The sequence below is a fragment of the Hemitrygon akajei genome, chromosome 30 (genome assembly GCF_048418815.1).
Source record: "Hemitrygon akajei chromosome 30, sHemAka1.3, whole genome shotgun sequence".
Lineage (NCBI taxonomy): Eukaryota > Metazoa > Chordata > Chondrichthyes > Myliobatiformes > Dasyatidae > Hemitrygon > Hemitrygon akajei.
In genome coordinates, this window is record NC_133153.1 from 14,538,897 (window position 1) to 14,556,929 (window position 18,033).

At 39.7% G+C, this 18,033-nt stretch overlaps 1 protein-coding gene across 6 annotated transcripts in view; it reads right to left on the bottom strand.

The window, feature by feature from the left end:
• Positions 1 to 482: 482 nt before the first annotated feature.
• The window catches only part of sh3gl3a (SH3-domain GRB2-like 3a), a 143,664-nt gene continuing 126,113 nt past the window's right edge, over positions 483 to 18,033 (bottom strand). For 2 of the 6 annotated variants that reach the window (XM_073033012.1, XM_073033011.1), the window contains exons 3-10: positions 17,197 to 17,269; positions 14,772 to 14,915; positions 14,275 to 14,408; positions 12,873 to 13,031; positions 5,239 to 5,342; positions 2,745 to 2,872; positions 2,319 to 2,372; positions 483 to 1,167 (exon numbers count right to left, since the gene is read on the bottom strand). In XM_073033012.1, coding sequence (XP_072889113.1) covers positions 962 to 1,167; positions 2,319 to 2,372; positions 2,745 to 2,872; positions 5,239 to 5,342; positions 12,873 to 13,031; positions 14,275 to 14,408; positions 14,772 to 14,915; positions 17,197 to 17,269 — 1,002 coding nt within the window. In that variant the 3' untranslated portion in view covers positions 483 to 961. Of the gene's footprint in view, positions 1,168 to 2,318; positions 2,373 to 2,744; positions 2,873 to 5,238; positions 5,343 to 12,872; positions 13,032 to 14,274; positions 14,409 to 14,771; positions 14,916 to 17,082; positions 17,138 to 17,196; positions 17,270 to 18,033 lie in introns of all 6 variants that reach the window. The other 4 variants (XM_073033016.1, XM_073033014.1, XM_073033013.1 and 1 more) reach the window with 4 other exon arrangements.

Genomic DNA, 18,033 nt, shown 5'->3' on the forward strand with positions numbered 1-18,033 from the left:
TTTTTTCTGTTTCAAAACTATTCTTCTGCTCACCTGGACTCAAAATGTTTCAAAGCCATTCTTCAGCTCACCCAAATTCATAGATGTTATTGAGAAAGGAAAGATGTATTGCTTGTTTCCAGACGTCCACTCTCTGATGGTCCTTTCCCATTATCCACACCTTCATAGTCTAGCTATGTGGATCAGGAAATGCACCAAATACACAGTAACGTTGGGCATCAGCAACGCAAAGGGTATTGTTTTCACATTACAAATCTTGAGACTTCCAACAAGGCAGAAAAGGGTTGTCTGCTGTTATTCCTGTCTACTGGGCAAAAAGCCAGAATATTGTGCAATCTTAAATACAGTGCATGGTTTTTAAATGAATTGAATAAAAGTACATTCAAGTCTTTTTTCCTCCCCCTTCAAGTACTTAAAATACATAAAATGCAAATGTGTAATTGACAAAAGCTACTTAACAACAAGAGCTATCACTACGTAAATTATGGTTTTTGTCCACACATTTATTATGACTTCTCTTTGCATAACAATAAATTACATCGCCAAATATAATGGCTCAAGAACACATCAGAATTTTAAAAAGTTAATAACAGTTAAGTATAACCACAATAATTAAACTGTATCAAGAATATTCTTCATTACAGCTAAATAGAAAATTTTCCCACTGTAATCAGCAACAGAAGATTTGGAGCACAAATAAAAGTTAAATAGATACAGCCATATACTTAAAAACTGTAAACTTCATGGCAGAAATAGGTTAGATTTGCATTACTCTTGTAGCAAAAGACGAACATTTTCAATACAAATGGAACATGTAAAAAAATAAATAGACAAATAGAAGACATGTACAAAAGTCAATCAAATAGCAAGGCTTTCACAGAATGCCACACTGATGAATGTCTGTGTTCAATCGGCCTTCAACATAAGCTGATATCCGAAAACTTACAAAACTGGACCAGTTTCACTGTGGCAAAGGAACGATCACTTGAACATAATTAATCGGAAAGAACCCAGATTCACCATTCAACATGCCTTCAAACCAATTTTCATCGATCTGATTGGTGAGAGTGATGATATCACCTTCCTTGAATCCAAGCTCTCCGTCATTTTCAGGATCAAAGTCATAAAGAGCTTTACAGCAAGGCTGATCAACTTGTGTAGAGGAAGCTGCAAGGAATTTGGGGGCAAAAAAAGATCAGTTTGTTAGTATCACAAGTACGAGAAAATCTGCAGACATTGGCAATCCAGAGCAGGTGAGGCAGCGTCTATGGAAAGGAGTAAACAGTCAACATTTCAGGCTAAAACCTCTACCCATTTCTATGACCTCGGATTACCAATATTCTAGTAATTGCCTCCCACTCTCCTTCACCATTCCCAGTTCCCCTTTCACCTCATCTCCTTACCTGCCCATCACTTCCCTCTGGTGCTGCTCCTTCTTCCATTTCTTCCATGGTCTTCTACCCTCTCCTTTCAGATTCCCCCTTCTCTAGCCCTTTATCTCATTTACCAATCAACTTCCTAGCTCTTCACTTCACACCCTCCCCTTCTCCCAGTTTCACCTATCAGCCTACCACCTTGTACTTGTTCCTCTCCCTCCCCCCCACCTTCTTACTCCGACTTCTCATCTTTCTTCCCCCAGTCCTGATGAAGGGTCTTGGCCCAAAATGTCGAATGTTTACTCGTTTCCATAGATGCTGCCCGGCCTGCTGAGTTCCTCCAGCACTGTGTGTGTGTTGTTAGTTTGTTAGTATATTACTCTGCATATCACAATCTTACTATGCAATGTATTTTATGGAAAGACAAGAGAAATATATTCCTTTTGGCAGAAAATAGGCTCAGGGAAACACATTAAATGTCATGTTCCTACATTATGTTGCTATTATTTTCCAAGCCATTTTTCATTGCATACTGCACTGTAATATTTCCAAACCAGAATGCTAATTAAAGACAAATAAGCAGCTATATGCAAATATCTTGAAACAGTAAGAGTAACATTAATGGATAATGGTCCCTAATTAAAGATTATTAACCTCTAATTATTATGGGAATAGTCTTAGGAATATTAAAAAAGTAAATTAGGTTATGTGTTTTTTTCTACATACTCCCCTGGAGGCACTAAGAATAGACAGTTGGCCTATTAAAAAACATGTATGCAAGAACACATTCCATTTCTAACAATAATGTTGATAAACTGTCAATAATTAGTAATAAATCTACAAGCGTGGAGGAATCTGGGAAAATGTGACCATGATTTGCAAACGTGCAGAAACAGGAGTGCATCTCACACACACACACAACAGCTTCTGAAAGCTACTCACAAGGTGGACATGTATGCTTTGACCTGCGGAGGAACCTGAATGGGGAAGGTTTAGCTGAATGGTAACAGAAAAGGGAAACAAGGAATTAAGCATGCAGGACTGTTCAGGTAAAATGTGAGCCAACACACACTAAAACACACAAATTCGGCAAACTAAATAATAAGCACTCTGAAGCCCAAAACGTATATTAACAATACCATTAAGATAAAATGAAATGCAATATAAAACATTCAAAACATCTTTACAGGGTCAAATATGCAGATGTTATATAATAAAGCTGGAAACAATACTGAGAGTTGGTAACATATATTCTACACACATGGTCTGACATCATCTCCACTTTACACTGAAAAAACTTGTTACCATACACAGTATGTGCATAACTCTATAGGTATCCCTGTAATATTTGTAAGTAAGCATTCCTACCAGATGACTTGAATGAAGAGTTGTATGACAGACCATTGTGCTGTTGGTTATCACTAGGCTCAAAAGAAGAAGCCACCACAGGTTTTGGTTTATAGTCACGCTTCGGACGATTGGAGGCTGTACTTATCCTTTAAGAAAAGCATACAAGGGTTTCTCTTTTAAAATTACTGCTTGAAGTAAACACATTGAGGAGGTTTATTTCCCTGCTGAGAGTGAACATTAGAATTTCCACTGTTTTATTTTACCCTGCACTACTTCCGACTGTGAAGAACTAGTGTAGGCTGCCGAGCCTTTGAATCTACACAATCATTCAGCTAAATTACAGCTGAACCACACTGCAATTCCAATTACCTATCACAACTCCATATTCCTTAATATCTTGATCTATAAAATGCATTTATTTCAGTCTTGGGAATGCTAATTGACCAGTATACACAGTTTTATTTTGAGTGAGGATGCTCCAAGTGTCCATACTTCTGTGAGATAATGTGCTTCCTGACTTGTCGTCCAAAATGACCTAGTCTAGCTTTAGTATTGTGTCTTTGGACTTGTAATTCCTTCTGTAGAAGGAAGTAATTTCTACTTAATCTAATCCTGTTAACTTTTACCCCTTCTCTCCTCACCTGCCCATCTGGTTTGCCTTATCCTTCCTTTTCCTCCATGGTCCATTGTCCTCTCCTATTGCATTCCTTCTTCAGCCATTTACTTCTTCCACCTATCCCCTTCAAGCTTCTTACTTCATCCACTCTCCCACACCCACCCACCTTGACCCTCACCTATGACATAACCAGCTTATACTGCTCTCCCTCTGCCCCCCCCCCACCTTACTCTGCCTTCTGCCCCCTTTCTTTCTAGTCATGAAAGGTCTTGTCCCAATACATTGACTGTTTATTCCCCTCCATAGATGGTTTCTTAAGGTCGTCATAGCTGGGGGAGGTAGTGAGGACAAGCTCCCTCTGTTAAATGCTCCCAATGGCATACATCTCAAACAGCCTCTGACAACCAAGTCCACATCCTGGCCTTCGTATGTGGCTTAGCTACTAAACCCGACGGAATCATTTCTACCGACAGGGGAAGGGGCGAAGGCAGGTTACTGGTGCCTTAACATCTATTGCTTTGGGCAAGTGGGGCTCATCAGCTGAGGTTGGCAGCTCAAACAGGAAAAGGTGAACTCCGATCTCAAACCTCCGCTGCTTTGCGGCTAAACCCACTCATGGGGAAGGCTTTCAGGAGTAAACACTGAGGAAAAATCCAGAGCTGAAGTTCCTAAGGCAGTCGTACATAGAGTGGTAACTCGTGCGATGCTGCTGGTACCAAACTGTATCGGTCTTTGATGTTCCTTCGGATTCATCAGCTGCATGGAGACGGGGAGTCTGCTACATGGGCAACAGCTGGCTCTCCATATCGTACTGCCCAGGCTTGCGTATGATGCAGACATTGTCCATGGTGAATTCAGACCAAGGAATGGCTTCAAAAGATGCTGCCTGACTTGCTGAGTTCCTCCGCCATTTTGCTCAGAGTTCCAGCAACTACAGAATCTCTTGTTTTTAACATTTTAATACTCCTTAGTTAGTTGAACCCTTAACCAGTATAAAGTTTATAAGTTAATTCTAGTGGACTAGGGTACATGAGCCATGATCACCCTGGTAGTGTGCTGGTGAATCTGTGAAATTGGCCCTCTAAGGCCATTTCACTCTTCCTGACAGATGGTGCGCAGCACCAAAGGCAGAACTCCAGATCTGGTGTATCCAAGGTAAGAGAGTCATGCGATGTGTACTGGAATTTCTGAGGTGCACTCTATGAGCAAAACTGCCAGAGTCACACAGCGAGAGAAGTGCTCCTTCAGCATTTTTAAAATTAGTCATTACTCATTGCGCTTTTGATTTGGTTGTGGCCAGTTATACTCTGTGTGCATTATTTAACAAGTTACTTGCACTGTTGAAGATTATAAAATTAACAAGCGCAATTTTCACACTTCAGAATGGGATTTCAATTGCAATTCTACGGCTGGTTGTGACTTTTTTTTACGTTAAAGATCCCTATCTTTAAAGATCAAATAACACTATAAGATAGAGGTTTCAGGTTTATTATCTGATGTGTTAAGGTGAATACAGCGAGGAAGTAGACACTGAAGGAAATGTACCGGTACTTACTCAAAGTAGAGTGATTCGATCATCAGTGTTTTTGTGCTTCCATGCTGTAGTGCACGTAGAGAAAGTCTGCTACGTGCCTTCCACTGCAGCACTGCTATTCAGCAACACACCAGGGAACTGCTAGCTAATAATCGGTGCAATCTGGCTCAATGCCTTTCGGCTACAATTTTTCACCAATTACCATAAAGGATGAAAACCCCCACGCTCTATCGGGCTTAGAATGGTTTTCAATTTTTTGTACTCCGTATCCCCCTCTTCTTTCTTAATTTTGAAATACCAAAGAACAATCTCTGAACTCTATATCCTTCAATGCTTTGGAGGAAATGTGATTATAATTTTACCTGCTCTGTAGTGTCTTATGAAGCTGCTCCAGAATTGTAGTGGATTCTTTATGATAATTCAAAGCTGCTTCCACTAGAGCTAACAGCTGGCTTATTTGCTCTACCTACAGGAAAAAGAAAATTTGTTTAGCAAGGTGACCTGTTTAAAAAACATTCAAAGCAAGATTGTGATTAGGTTTGGGAGGGGAATAAGTAAGAGGACTGACAAAGATGTGTTTCCTAGGAATTCTTATTCACAACTTTCAATGTACTGTGCAGCTTTGGTTAAATTGCGTTGCTATTTTTCAGCCAGACTATCTGCGTTTAGCTCACCTGTGCATTAGGAGTTTGAGGAGATTTGGTATGTCACCAAAAACACATACAAATTTCTACTGATGTACTGGTACTGGGGAGAGCATTTTAACTGGCTGCATCATGTCTGGTATCGGTGGGGTGGGGGGGGGGGAGGTCTACTGCACAGAATCAAAATAAGCCGCAGAGAGTTGTAAACTCAGTCACCTCCATCATGGGCACCAGCCTCCATAGTATCCATGACATGTTCGAGGAGCGATGCCTCAAACAGGCAGCATTGATCATTAAGGTCTTCCATCACCTGGGACTTGCCCTTTTCTCATTGCTACCGTCAGGAAGGAGTGCAGGAGCCTGAAGACACACACTTAATGATTTAGGAACAGCTTCTTCCTCTCTCCCATCTGATTTCTGAATGGACATTGAACCCATGGACACTAGCTCACTACTTTTTAAAAATGTTTTAGTTTTTTGTCTATATTACTATTATGTATTACATTGTATTGCCGCCATAAAGACAACATATCTCATGACATGTGCCAGTGATATTAAACCTGATTCTGAAACTTTCTTATATGACACATTTTCCAATTATCCTGTACTATGTAAGCTGAGATTTAAATAGTCAAAAAACATGTTTTTTAAGAGAAAATCTTCTAGGAAACTATTGCATATGTGAAATATCAGATGTAATTCTAGATTCTCATTTCTAAAAGTATCAACATGATCATTTTAATTGAAAAATATTTGTCTAAGCAAGTCAAGTTCTGTATTTAATCATTCTTAGCCTCTTTACCCACATATTATATAGTACAAAATTCAGCCTTTCAGGTGTTACATCTGCTTTTTAATACAGGCATTTCGGGCGTTATATGTTTTTTATGCAATTTTAACATAAATCAATTATTGCAAACAAAGTGTTTTGTATTCAGGAATTTAATTAAATTAAAATACAGTTAAGAAGTATGAACTTCAAAAATAATTTTGTCATGTTTGAAATTGATATTTACTAAATAGGTCTCAAACAAATCTAACGAAAGAGAAAAAGGAAGGCAGCAGGAAATGTGGTATCTCTTATGACCTCAAGCTACTGTCGATGTAATGCTTTCTTTCTAATTCTGGATACTTGTCATGCTGGGAAATAATGAAACCAATCAATTAATAGTGAACAACTGAATGTCCCCATTACAATTCTGGTATCGTTTGTCCTCTCTGAGGAAGGGAGACACACTGAAAGTACGGTGGTATATAATTAAGACAGGGTGGTGCTGAGGCCCATCAACATTGATCCTGGACCTTGTAATCTCATTGCATCAGGTCAAAGGTGGGACAGAAGAAACTCCTTGCAGATTGCTAATTATTGCCTTTTCTAATAAATTAGTATCCCTTCATTTTGAACACCATTTAGAAGATGCACTGAGATCATCAAATAAGTAGAATATATTCCAAATGGAAGCTTTCTAGATACATCATGAAAACAGACTCAGTAATATTAGCCCTCAAAATTATCTGACTGTGTCGTATCACAGGTAGGGTGAGAACCATCAACAAGGAAAAACCTTGACCACATCCTCAATGATCTACCTGTTGGTAGCCACCTCTATCAAACAGCAGAACTGGTACAGTGCCCACTGAACTGTTCTCATATATATAATGAAAACAACTTCCACTGTGATGTGTGGTATCCAAAATCATTCCAAGTGGGATCGATTCAAAACAGATCCAGCAATTCAAAACTGCACACTGGATCGGTGGCATTAGAATTTTACTCATCACTGTCAAGTCGGAGTTCTTGTTCTTCTTTGAACATGTGCAGCTTCCCCACTTGAAAGGGATGGAATGCGTCTACCGGAAGGATTTTTAACTGGATTCCACTCAATGACCAAACAACTTTTCCTTTTTCCTCCTTTTGTTTTTTGCAAGTGCGGCAGTTTGATAGTTCCATTAGTTCCATCAGTCATTATTCACTAGTCATAAGTAATCAGTCTTTAGTCATGGGGCATAAGGTGAAAAAACTGGCTGCCTCTCGGACTTTGTAGACGAATTCCAACCTGCACAGTCTCCGTTTCTCTAATGGACCGTTAAGTTTTCAAACCGGGAGAACCCCCCCGAAGGTTCGCGAGCTCTTCTTAAACCTCGCGCCATTTCTGAGAAGCTCCTGCGCACGATGATCCCCGTGACGAAGCTAGCGCTAACCCAAATGTAGTGACAGCAGTGCTCTTTTCCATGAAACAGTCTCTCAAGTGATTTAAATTTCAGCATCTTACTGCAGATTCCAACGCTGCTCCAGGCAGGTTCCCCCCCCCCCGCCCCCCCCCAATGCTCCAGGCAGTGGGTTCCATCCGGTCTATCAGTGCATTCTTGATATTACTTTTTAAATTTTATTTTCTTTTGCCTCCAGGTCCCAATACTTTCTAGAAGCTCAAGTTTGACTTGGCAATCACAAAACTCACTGTTGGGCAAGACCTTCACTTTAACTTGACCATACAGACGGGAGCTCTAATAAAAATGATCAACAGGAATCGATGGAATCTCTCTCCTTAGGAAAGAGTTGTATCCAGCAGAGGGAGATGGCTGTGATTTCTGATCTTAAATCTAGGACATAGCTGGAAGTCCTTGGGATGGCACTGAGGCATTGTGATTCCTACGCAGGTTCAATATTACGTGCTATTTGTGCAGAGCTTGTCCATTCTTCTCATGACCACATCGTTTTACTCAGGTGCTCCAGTTTCCTCACATACTGCAAAGATGCGTTGATGGTTAATTGGTCACTGTAAATTAACCTTTAGTGTGGCCTTATTTATTTACCTATTTCTTTATGGAGGTACAGTGTGGAATAGGTACTGTTGACCCTTTGAGCTGCACTGCCCAGCAATCCCCCGACTTAATCCTAACCTAATCATGGGACAATTTACAATGACCAATCAGCCTACCAACCTGTACACTTGGGACTGTGGCGGGAAGCCAGAGTACCCGGAGGAAACCCACGCGGTCACGTGGAGAAGATGCAAACGCCTTACGGGCCGCAGTGGGAATTGAACCCAGGTGGTCTTTATTGCAAAACGTTGTGCTAACTATGACACTACCTTGCTGACCCACATGGGAGGAGAATTGTGTGTTCAGTGATAAACTCTACATGGTGCTCCAGTGTGGAGGCTTCCCCCTACCTTGAACACTTAATGATCAAATGGTGTCTGTTCTATTTACCAAAGGAGTTGTCATCCCTGATCCTGTCTTAATTTTACATACAAGCAGCAGCCAACTACAATCAGGTGCTTGAGATACCACATGATTCAGATTCAGATTCAGTTTATTGTCATTTAGAAACCACAAATGCAAAACAGTTAAAAAATGAGACATTGTTCCTCCAGAATGATATCACAAAAGCATATGACAAAACAGACTACACCAGAAAATCCACATAACGTTTGGCAATCCCCAATCCAGAGTCTGGAGAGGCTGCTGCGTATTAATATCGTGCTACCGTCAGCGCGTTCCCCAGAAAGGAGCTCCAAATCCACCAGACAAAACAAGACCAAAAACTAAAGCTACAAGTCCTGCACAAAACCACATAGTTACAACATATAGTTACAACAGTGTAAACAATAGCATAATTGATAAAAAACAGACCATGGGCACAGTAAAAATAGTCGAAAGATGTTAAAGGACTATAAGTTCAAAAGAAATCACCACACAGTTTCCACAAGTCCCTAGGGTCCCCGAATAAGAAACAGTCCATCCCAACACATTTCATATAGCGTTCAGATTTTCAATCAGACTTGTTAGAAGAAATCCCTGTCCAATTAATATTAGCGAATAACCTGTAGCACCAGAGGTCCCAGCACACTAGACCAATGTTATAGTAAGATAAGGAATTCTGATCATTCCATGTCCAGACTGCATTTCTGGAAATCTGATCACTGGCTTCCTTCTCCTACTTGCATACAGACAGAGGCTCCAGAGATTAGGACAACAACGAGGTGGTCACGGGAGGCAGAGGAGCAGCTGCACGACTGCTTTGAGTCAGTGGACTGTGCCGTGTCCAAGGACTCATCTGTTGATCTGAATGAATACATCATGGTTGTCACAGACTTTATAAAAACAGTTGTAGATGAGTGTATCCCCATAAAATCATTCAGAGTCTTCCCCAACTAGAAGCTCTGGATGAAGCATGAGATCCACAATCTTCTGACGGCCAGATCAGAGGCTTTCAAGTCTGGTGACCAAGAAAGTTACAAGAGGTCCCGGTATAATCTCCGGAAAGCCATCTCACAGGCGAAGTGGCAATTCCGGACTAAACTTGAATTAATCAGAATCAGGTTCATTATCACCGGCATGTGACGTGAAATTTGTTAATTTAGCAGCAGCAGTTCAATGCAATACATAATCTAGCAGAGAAAAAAAAACAATAAATAAAGTAAAATATAATAATAAATAAGCAAGTAAATCAAATACATATATTTAATAGATTTTTTTAAATGTGAAAAAACAGAAATACTGTATATTAAAAAAGTGAGGTAGTGTCCAAAGCTTCAATGTCCATTTAGGAATCAGATGGCAGAGGGGAAGAAGCTGTTCCTGAATCACTGAGTGTGTGCCTTCAGGCTTCTGTATCTTCTACCTGATGATAACAGTGAGAAGAGGGCATGCCCTGGGTGCTGAAGGTCCTTAATAATGCAGTCGTGGCAGTGCTTGAATGCTATCACCTCTAATAAATTAAAATCAAGTGACATTGGTGACAACAGGGTTTAGCTTCCAGATGTGCTCAATGCCTCTATGCTCACTTTGACACTAAAACGTGGAGGAGCCATCACAAACTCCCATAGCACCTGATGATTTCAGTCTCTGAGCTAATGCGTGAACATCCTTCAGGAGGGTGAACCCACGGAAAGCACCCGGCTCAGATGGGTACATGGCCAAGTACTAAAGACCTGCACTGATCAACTGGCTGGAGAGTTCAGAGTTCTTTAACTTCTTGCTTTGGCAGTCTGAGGTAATCGATGGCTTCAAACAGGCTATAATTATACTGGTGCCGAAGAAGAATCTGGTAACCTGACTCAATGATTATTGTCCAGTAGTACTTACGTCCACAGTGATGAAGTGTTTTGAGAGACTGGTGATGAAACACATCAATTTCAAGTTATATGAGAAACAACTTGGATCCACTGCAATTTGCCAATGGGAGAAACAGATCCACATCAGATGCCATCTCATTGGCTCTTCACTCAGCTGGACAGCAAAGATGTTTACATCAGAATGCTCTTTATCAACTACAGCTCAGCATTCAATACTATAATCCCCCTAAAATTAATCAATAAGATTCAAGACCTTGGCCTCAATAACTCCTTGTATAATTAGATCCTGAATTTCTTCACTCGCAGACCCCTGTCAGTTTTGGTTTGTCAACAACATCTCCCCCACAATCTCCATCAGCTCAGGTGGACCACAAGGTTGTGTGCCTAACCCCCTGTTCTACTCGCTCTACTTGCGCAGCGAAACACAACTCCAATGCCATATTCAGGTTTGCTGATGACACCACTGTTGTAGGCTGAATCAAAGGTGGTGATGATTCAGCATATAGGGGGAAGACTTGAAAACCTGACTAATTGGTGTCACGAACAGCTTCTTACTGAAAAAAAAAGGACCAAGGAGCCGATTATTGACTTTAGGAGGAGAAAACCAGAGGTCCATGAGCCAGTCTTCATCAGGCAATCAGAGGTGAAGAGGGTAAGCAACTTTAAATTCCTTTGTGTTATCATTTCAGAGAAGGACCTGTATTGGGCTCAACATGTAAATGCAATTGTGAAGAAAACATGGCAGAGCTTATACTTCTTTAAGAGTTTGTGAAGATTGGCATGTCATCTAAAACCCTAACAAACTTCTGTAGATGTGTGGTGGAGAGTATATTGACTAGTTACATCACAGCTTGGTACGAAACACCAATTGCCTGAATGGAAAATCCTATAAAAAGTAGTAGATATGGCCCAGCACATCATGGGTAAAGTCCTCCACACCACTGAGCACACCTTCACTGAGCATTGTCGTTGGAAATTAGCATCCTTTATCAGGGACCCCCACCACCCAGGTAATGCTCTCTTCTTACTGCTTCCATCAGGAAGAATGTGCAGGAGCTTCAGGACTCAAAACACCAGGTTCAGGAGCAGTTATTACCCCTCAACTGTCAGGCTCTTGAATCAAAGAGGTTCACTTCACTTGCCCCATTACTGAAATGCTCCCACAACCTAGACTTACCTTCAAGGGCTCTTCATCTCATGTTCTCAATAGTTATTGCTTACTTATTTATTATTATTTCTTCCTTCTTTTTGTATTTGCACAGTTTATTGTCTTTTGCACACTGGCTGTACTCCCAGTTGGTGTGATCTTTCATTCATTCTATTATGGCTATTGGATTTGATTATGCTTGCAAGAGAATGAATTGCTTGGTTGTATGTGGTGACATACAAGTATTTTGAGGATAAATTTACTTTCAACGTTAGATTGCAGACATGTGGGCGTTCATATCCAAGGAACAGCATTCTGATTTTTTAATACTTCAGCATTCTTCTCGTGTTAGGTCATGACCCTGGAGTAGGACCGAGGGAACACCTTCACCACAAGATGGACTGAGCCAAATGAGTAACTCAAAACCAGCTTATGTACAAAGGATAAACAATAAATACTGATCTTGCCCATATCACATGAGTGAATATGAGAGTTTCAACTCTAGTTAACTAAGTGCTCACATCCTGTGCTCTAGATTTTGGTTGAGGCCCAAATACAGTGAGAAAAACTCCCAACTTTTCTTTTAAGTACTAATTTTTATGGTCGCATGAAATAGCAATCCTACCAACTGTGCACCTCAATTACTGAAGATAATTTGCTTAAATCTCTGGAATTGGGCCATCCATAAATGACAGCTGTGTCGAGGGTGACATGATGTAGCACACATAAAATGCAGATGTCACAGTTTACAACAAGGTCTCAAAAGTGATTCTGGTTTAGACTGCTAGTGAGTAATGTCGCAATTTATGCCTTGTAGTTGCTTCAGGACAATTAGGCAAGTCTGTCTTACATTGGAGCAACTTGGGAGGAGGAAGAGGCTTCAACCCAGGGTTGAAATATGACTTTACAATGAAAATGTCACTCTAAATTTCTTTAAGCCTCACATCTTCTCCCATTAATCTCCTGTTATTCCAGTAAATCCTTCTCCCCTTTGGTTACATACTATAAGACTTTATTCTGTATACTTAAGAGTAACAAACTGAATCAGAGGCAATTGTAATATTATGAGCTGCTACCTAGCTGGGGAATTGTTTTGTGCTAATGCAAATGTTTTGTAAACTTACATCATTTTCCAAGAAGTTAAACATACTGATCTCAGCGAGCTCTTTGGATTCCTCAAACTTGTCCACTGCTTGTCTTATCTCTTCGTCGGGGATCTTACCATGGCGTTTCTTTTTGTAATCATAATCTAGACGGCGACCTTCCAACTTTTTTAGGTGATGCTGGTAAAAATCAGGACATGTTAAGAATCCCTATATATCAAGGAATACATACTTATAAAACATTTTTCAATTTAAGACATGCTCATTCCCCTATAAAAGAAATGGAATAGTATTTTTCTGGGTGCTTTTCTTTTGTCCGGACTTGCTGAACATATCTTGGTGCTCGTGAGTGGTGGTGGGGGGGGGGGGGGGGTCGGGGGGAGGGATTCTGTGACTGAACCCAGAAAGCTTTCTTAAAATTGTCCTGATGAGACCATACCTGAGTACTGCACACAGTTCTGGTTCCCTTACCTAAGGATATAGTAGATTTGGAGACAGTCCAAAGGAAATTCACTTGGCTTATTTCTTAGATGAGAGTATTGTCTTATCAAGAAAGGCCAAACAGGTTGGGTCTCTCACCTTTGGAGTTCAGAACACTGAAGAGTGATCTTATTGAAATACAAGTTCTGGAGGGGCACTTTCGTGTGGTTATCAAGGCGTGTTCATGAATGGGGGAGTCTTGCACATAAACATGTTTTGATGCAAGGAGCTGGCCTTGTAAATCTGAGGTATGTAGAAATTTGTTTTTGCAATGGGTCTTTAAATCTCTGGAATTCTCTTCTGAGAGAGTTACGGAGGTTGGATAATCATGATTACTAAACAGCCAATATGGTAAATTTCTACAAGATTAAAGAACTGAGCACCATGGAAGTCTGGCACAGGGGTTGAGGTCTGAGGTAGATCAACCATGTTTATATCAAATGATAGGGGCAGGCTTGAGGGGCTAGATGGCTAACTCCTGCTCCTATTTTTTTATGTTTTTGTTTGTTCAAATGGCCTAATTCTGCTCCTATATTCTTATGGTCTTATGGTGATGCTCACTCTTTCAACATACCAATTTAAATGGTCAATTTGCCTTTAGGGTAGAAGCTCCATCTCTGTTATACGTAGAAATAGTAAGGTTGAAGTTGGATTTGTTGCCCTGCTATTTTTATGTTTGATCTGATCTTAAGTCAGGGGTTTATAGGAGTGAAAAGTACTCATTAGTTTGAGGGAGTAAATTGTTAAGTTAAAGGCAAAACAGTTAATTGAAGAAAGGTGTCTGAACTATTTTTAGAAATAAATCTAAGTGTCAGAATAAGTTATGATGCTGTTAAAATTCACTCTTTGGAGCATTAATTCAAACAGTATAAAAAGTCATTGTTTTTTTTAAAAAAAAGACCTTTACACTAAACAAATTATGATCATAAGAAAAGTTACTCACTCCAATTTCTTTTAAGTCTTTTTCCTGTAAGATTTGCAGTGGATCAATAAAATTCTGTTTTACATCAATATCAAGGGAATCTTTTACTTCTGCCATTTGCTTTAGAGCTTCACCAACATCCACCAACGCAGGTCCTTAAAATAAAGCAATAACCAAATCAAAATGAATCGAAGGGTTATAAAATGAGCCTTCAAGTTCATTCTTTAATACAATTTCCACTTTGTTTTAATTATTGTAATCAGGAATGCATCTTTATTGTAGAAGCTAAAACATTTACTGAATCATACTGGATAAATGATCATACAAATTATTTCAAAAAATCTCTCTATTCCAAGAAAATTCAAACTGCGTAAATTCATTGGTGTCATTTGCATCACATTTGAAGCAAAAATGAAATGCAGGGTGGTTGATTTAACTTTTATCATATTATCAATTTCACTCAATTAACGACTGAGGGGGAAATCTATGTAATGCACAAAATGTTATTAACAACGCACCAAAATTGGTATCATCTCCAAGGTCCTTTCCATTTCGGAGCATACATTCACCCAACAGGCCTTCAGGTTGAGGGTAGCCTGTTGTTTTAACTTGTCCTCTAATCTTTGACATAGTGTTTAGCATGCCCAACTTGGCTCTGTAGGCTTCAGAATAACATTAATCATTTAAAAGACACGAATGTAGCCTAAAAAGACATGCAAACAAGTTTACCAAATAGAGTTTCATAAGAAAAATCTGCAATTACTCAGAAGTCATTTTTATTTTGAGCAATTAATTAAATTATTAATACATGATACGGCACTGTGTTGAACTGGGGCTGTGGCCTGTTCTGGGCTTTGTGTTTGTGAATTCACTCTCAATCTGAATGCCATTTGCTTACTTTTATTTGCGTGATTTGCCTTTCTTTTTTCTCTTTCACTCTCTCTTTCTGCACACTAGGTGTTTGACGGTCTTTTTTGTTAATGGGCTAATTTGTTTTGTGGATGCCTGTAAGGAGATGAATCTCAAGGTTTTATAATGTATAGATACTTTGACAATGAATGTACTTTGAAATTTAAACTTTGAACTGTACAACAACCATCCATGAATTTTGCTGGTTATACATGCATTATCTTCCAAATTTTTTCCCTAAAATTCAAGGTTGAAAAAGCGTGCAATGTGTAGTGAATTATCGTCTTTGCCAGAAGGGAGGGTTCGCCAGCAGCTGAGAGCTGGAGTTAGCATTAACAGTGCACTAAGCATGTGAATTTACCAGAAGTACACTGCCAAACTGAAAAAAAAACATCACGGGCCTATTTAAATCTTAAGAAATACAACTTTCATGTTTCTCTGACAGTAATAAGTGGAAAACGTGAGGCCAAATCAACATGAGATGTCATTATAAAATGGGCTAAACACAATGGAATACAATATCCAACATCAAATTGTAGCACTGAGCTTGATTAGGTTTCCATTAGTGTCCATAAAAATTAGTATGTATGGATGTAGAATAGTTTGCTTTTTCACTTTACCAATATTATACTATTATATTAAGTAAAAACATTGTATCTTTTATTTTCTGAAATCTACAATATTAGGAAAACGTGCATAAATGTAAATGAATTGTACTGCCTAAAAAAGTGGTAATCAAATTTCCAGAATGACTAAAATGACCCAAAATAGTGATTGTCATTCCATTCTGGATGAAGAAAATTTTAAATTACATAACTTTCTTTTCCAGCAGTTCAAAATCTTAGCCAATAAAGCATGCTAACTGATTTAAAACGTTCATTTACAAAAAAACATCTGTAATTGTTTTAAGCAAGTTACTTGAATATTTTCAGAAACACGAACGTGCAAAACGATGTTGGCTGTTGTTCATGATCTGAGATATACAAGATCTCAATCCTGAGGTATTATCATGGACAGTGCTGAATATGGGCCAAGGGTTCCTCAAATGGGAAGAATTAAAACTAGCTGGGGTTCTTGTTCTCATTAACATCAGAGAAGGATATTTGCCAAAGATTAGAAATAGTTTATTTAATCAGAAATAAACTGCCCAGGACATGGAAGCAAATAGCTCTGTCATTTTAACCCCAATTTCATGTTAGTTTCTTTAACACTGATGTGTTTCTCCCCTCCATCTCCATTAAATTCTTCAACAAATATAAACCCACACCCAACAATTTGTTCAAAGTATTTTCTTTGATTTACTTTCAAGTCTAAGGCCGTAAGAAAATGCTTGCTTTAAGATTCCCTCACTGAAAGGCAGTCCATTCTCTCAGCAAGGCAACTACCATGGTATATTGCATCTCCAACAAATGCTTCCAACATTACACAGACCTTCACTATAGTTATGCTTCTTTGAAATAAAATTTCATCCTGCTTCAAAGTCATTGTCAAACTGCAGCAGGATTTCGTAGCTACCATATAGCTCAATTTCTGTGTGAAATGCATGATCTTACTTAAAATTTAAAGGAGTTTAGAGAGGCAAGTCTTTTTCCCCCACTCACAGAGGATGATAAATATTTGGAATTAGCTGCCAGAGGCAGATTCGAACGTTTAACAGGCATTTGGACAGATACTTGAATAGGAAAGTTGTAGAATATTACAGGCCTAATGCAGGCAAATTGGATTAGCACAGAGAAGCATCACAGTTAGCAAGGTCATAAGGGCCTGTTTCAGTTTTGTACTTTTCTATGTGCATATCTAGAATCCTCACCCCCTTTGTTAAACACTTGTCCTTTACTAAAATGGACCAGGTTCTCATTCCCTTGTACAATAAATGGTGCTTGGCACTATTCTGCTCACCCACTGAAGGTTTTCACTCACATCTTTTCTGTTCAATGTGACTCTTCTCCCCGCATTAGCAAAAGTCCTAGCCTCACTGTAAAGCAAATAAGCAAGAGATCAGAGTAAAATGTCATTTAGAACACTAATTCATACCTGGATTTGGCTGCAGGTACTCTGTTGTTTTAGACAAAACTTCTGCCACAGCTTTACTTGTAGCTTCTATTTTCTTAAAAAAAGGTAAGAACAGAGTAAACAATATGTCACTGCTTCTCCCTGTCACTGTAATCTCCTTCAGCCTATAGCATAAAGTTATAGCTAATTTTATACAAGCCCGAACTGTAAACACTCTACCACCTTCCCGACATGAGCTTAACTTCTGGAAGTTACTATCAAACTATCTGCTTCTTTACTTCTTTCTTAAAACTTGCATCTTTTAATCAAGCACATGGATAAGTCCCCTGTGACTGGAGGTCAATTTTGATGATGCCCCTATGTAGCTGCTAGGAATGTTTTTACAAGGTTATTGGAACTCAGTTATTACAAAGCTGCTCTCCAGTTATTATCCAGCGTATTATCCTCCGCAACTTCCGCCACATTCAACAGGACCCCACCACTAAGGACATCTTTCCCTCTCTACCCCTCTCTGCTTTTCGCAGGGATCGTTCCCTCCGCGACTGCCTGGTCCACACGTTCCTCCCCACAGATCTGCCACCTGGCACTTATCCCTGCAACCGTACACCTCATCTCTTACCACCATTCAGGGCCCCAAACAGTCCTTCCAGGTGAGGCAACACTTCACTTGTGAGTCTGTTGGGGTAACCTGTTGTATCCGGTGCTCCCGGTGCGGCCTCCTCTACATCGGCGAGACCCGACGCAGATTGGGGGACCGCTTCGTCGAGCACCTACGCTCCGTCCGCCACAACAGAGAGGATCTCCCGGTTGCCACTCACTTCAATTCTCCCTCTCATTCCCATTCGGATATGTCCATAC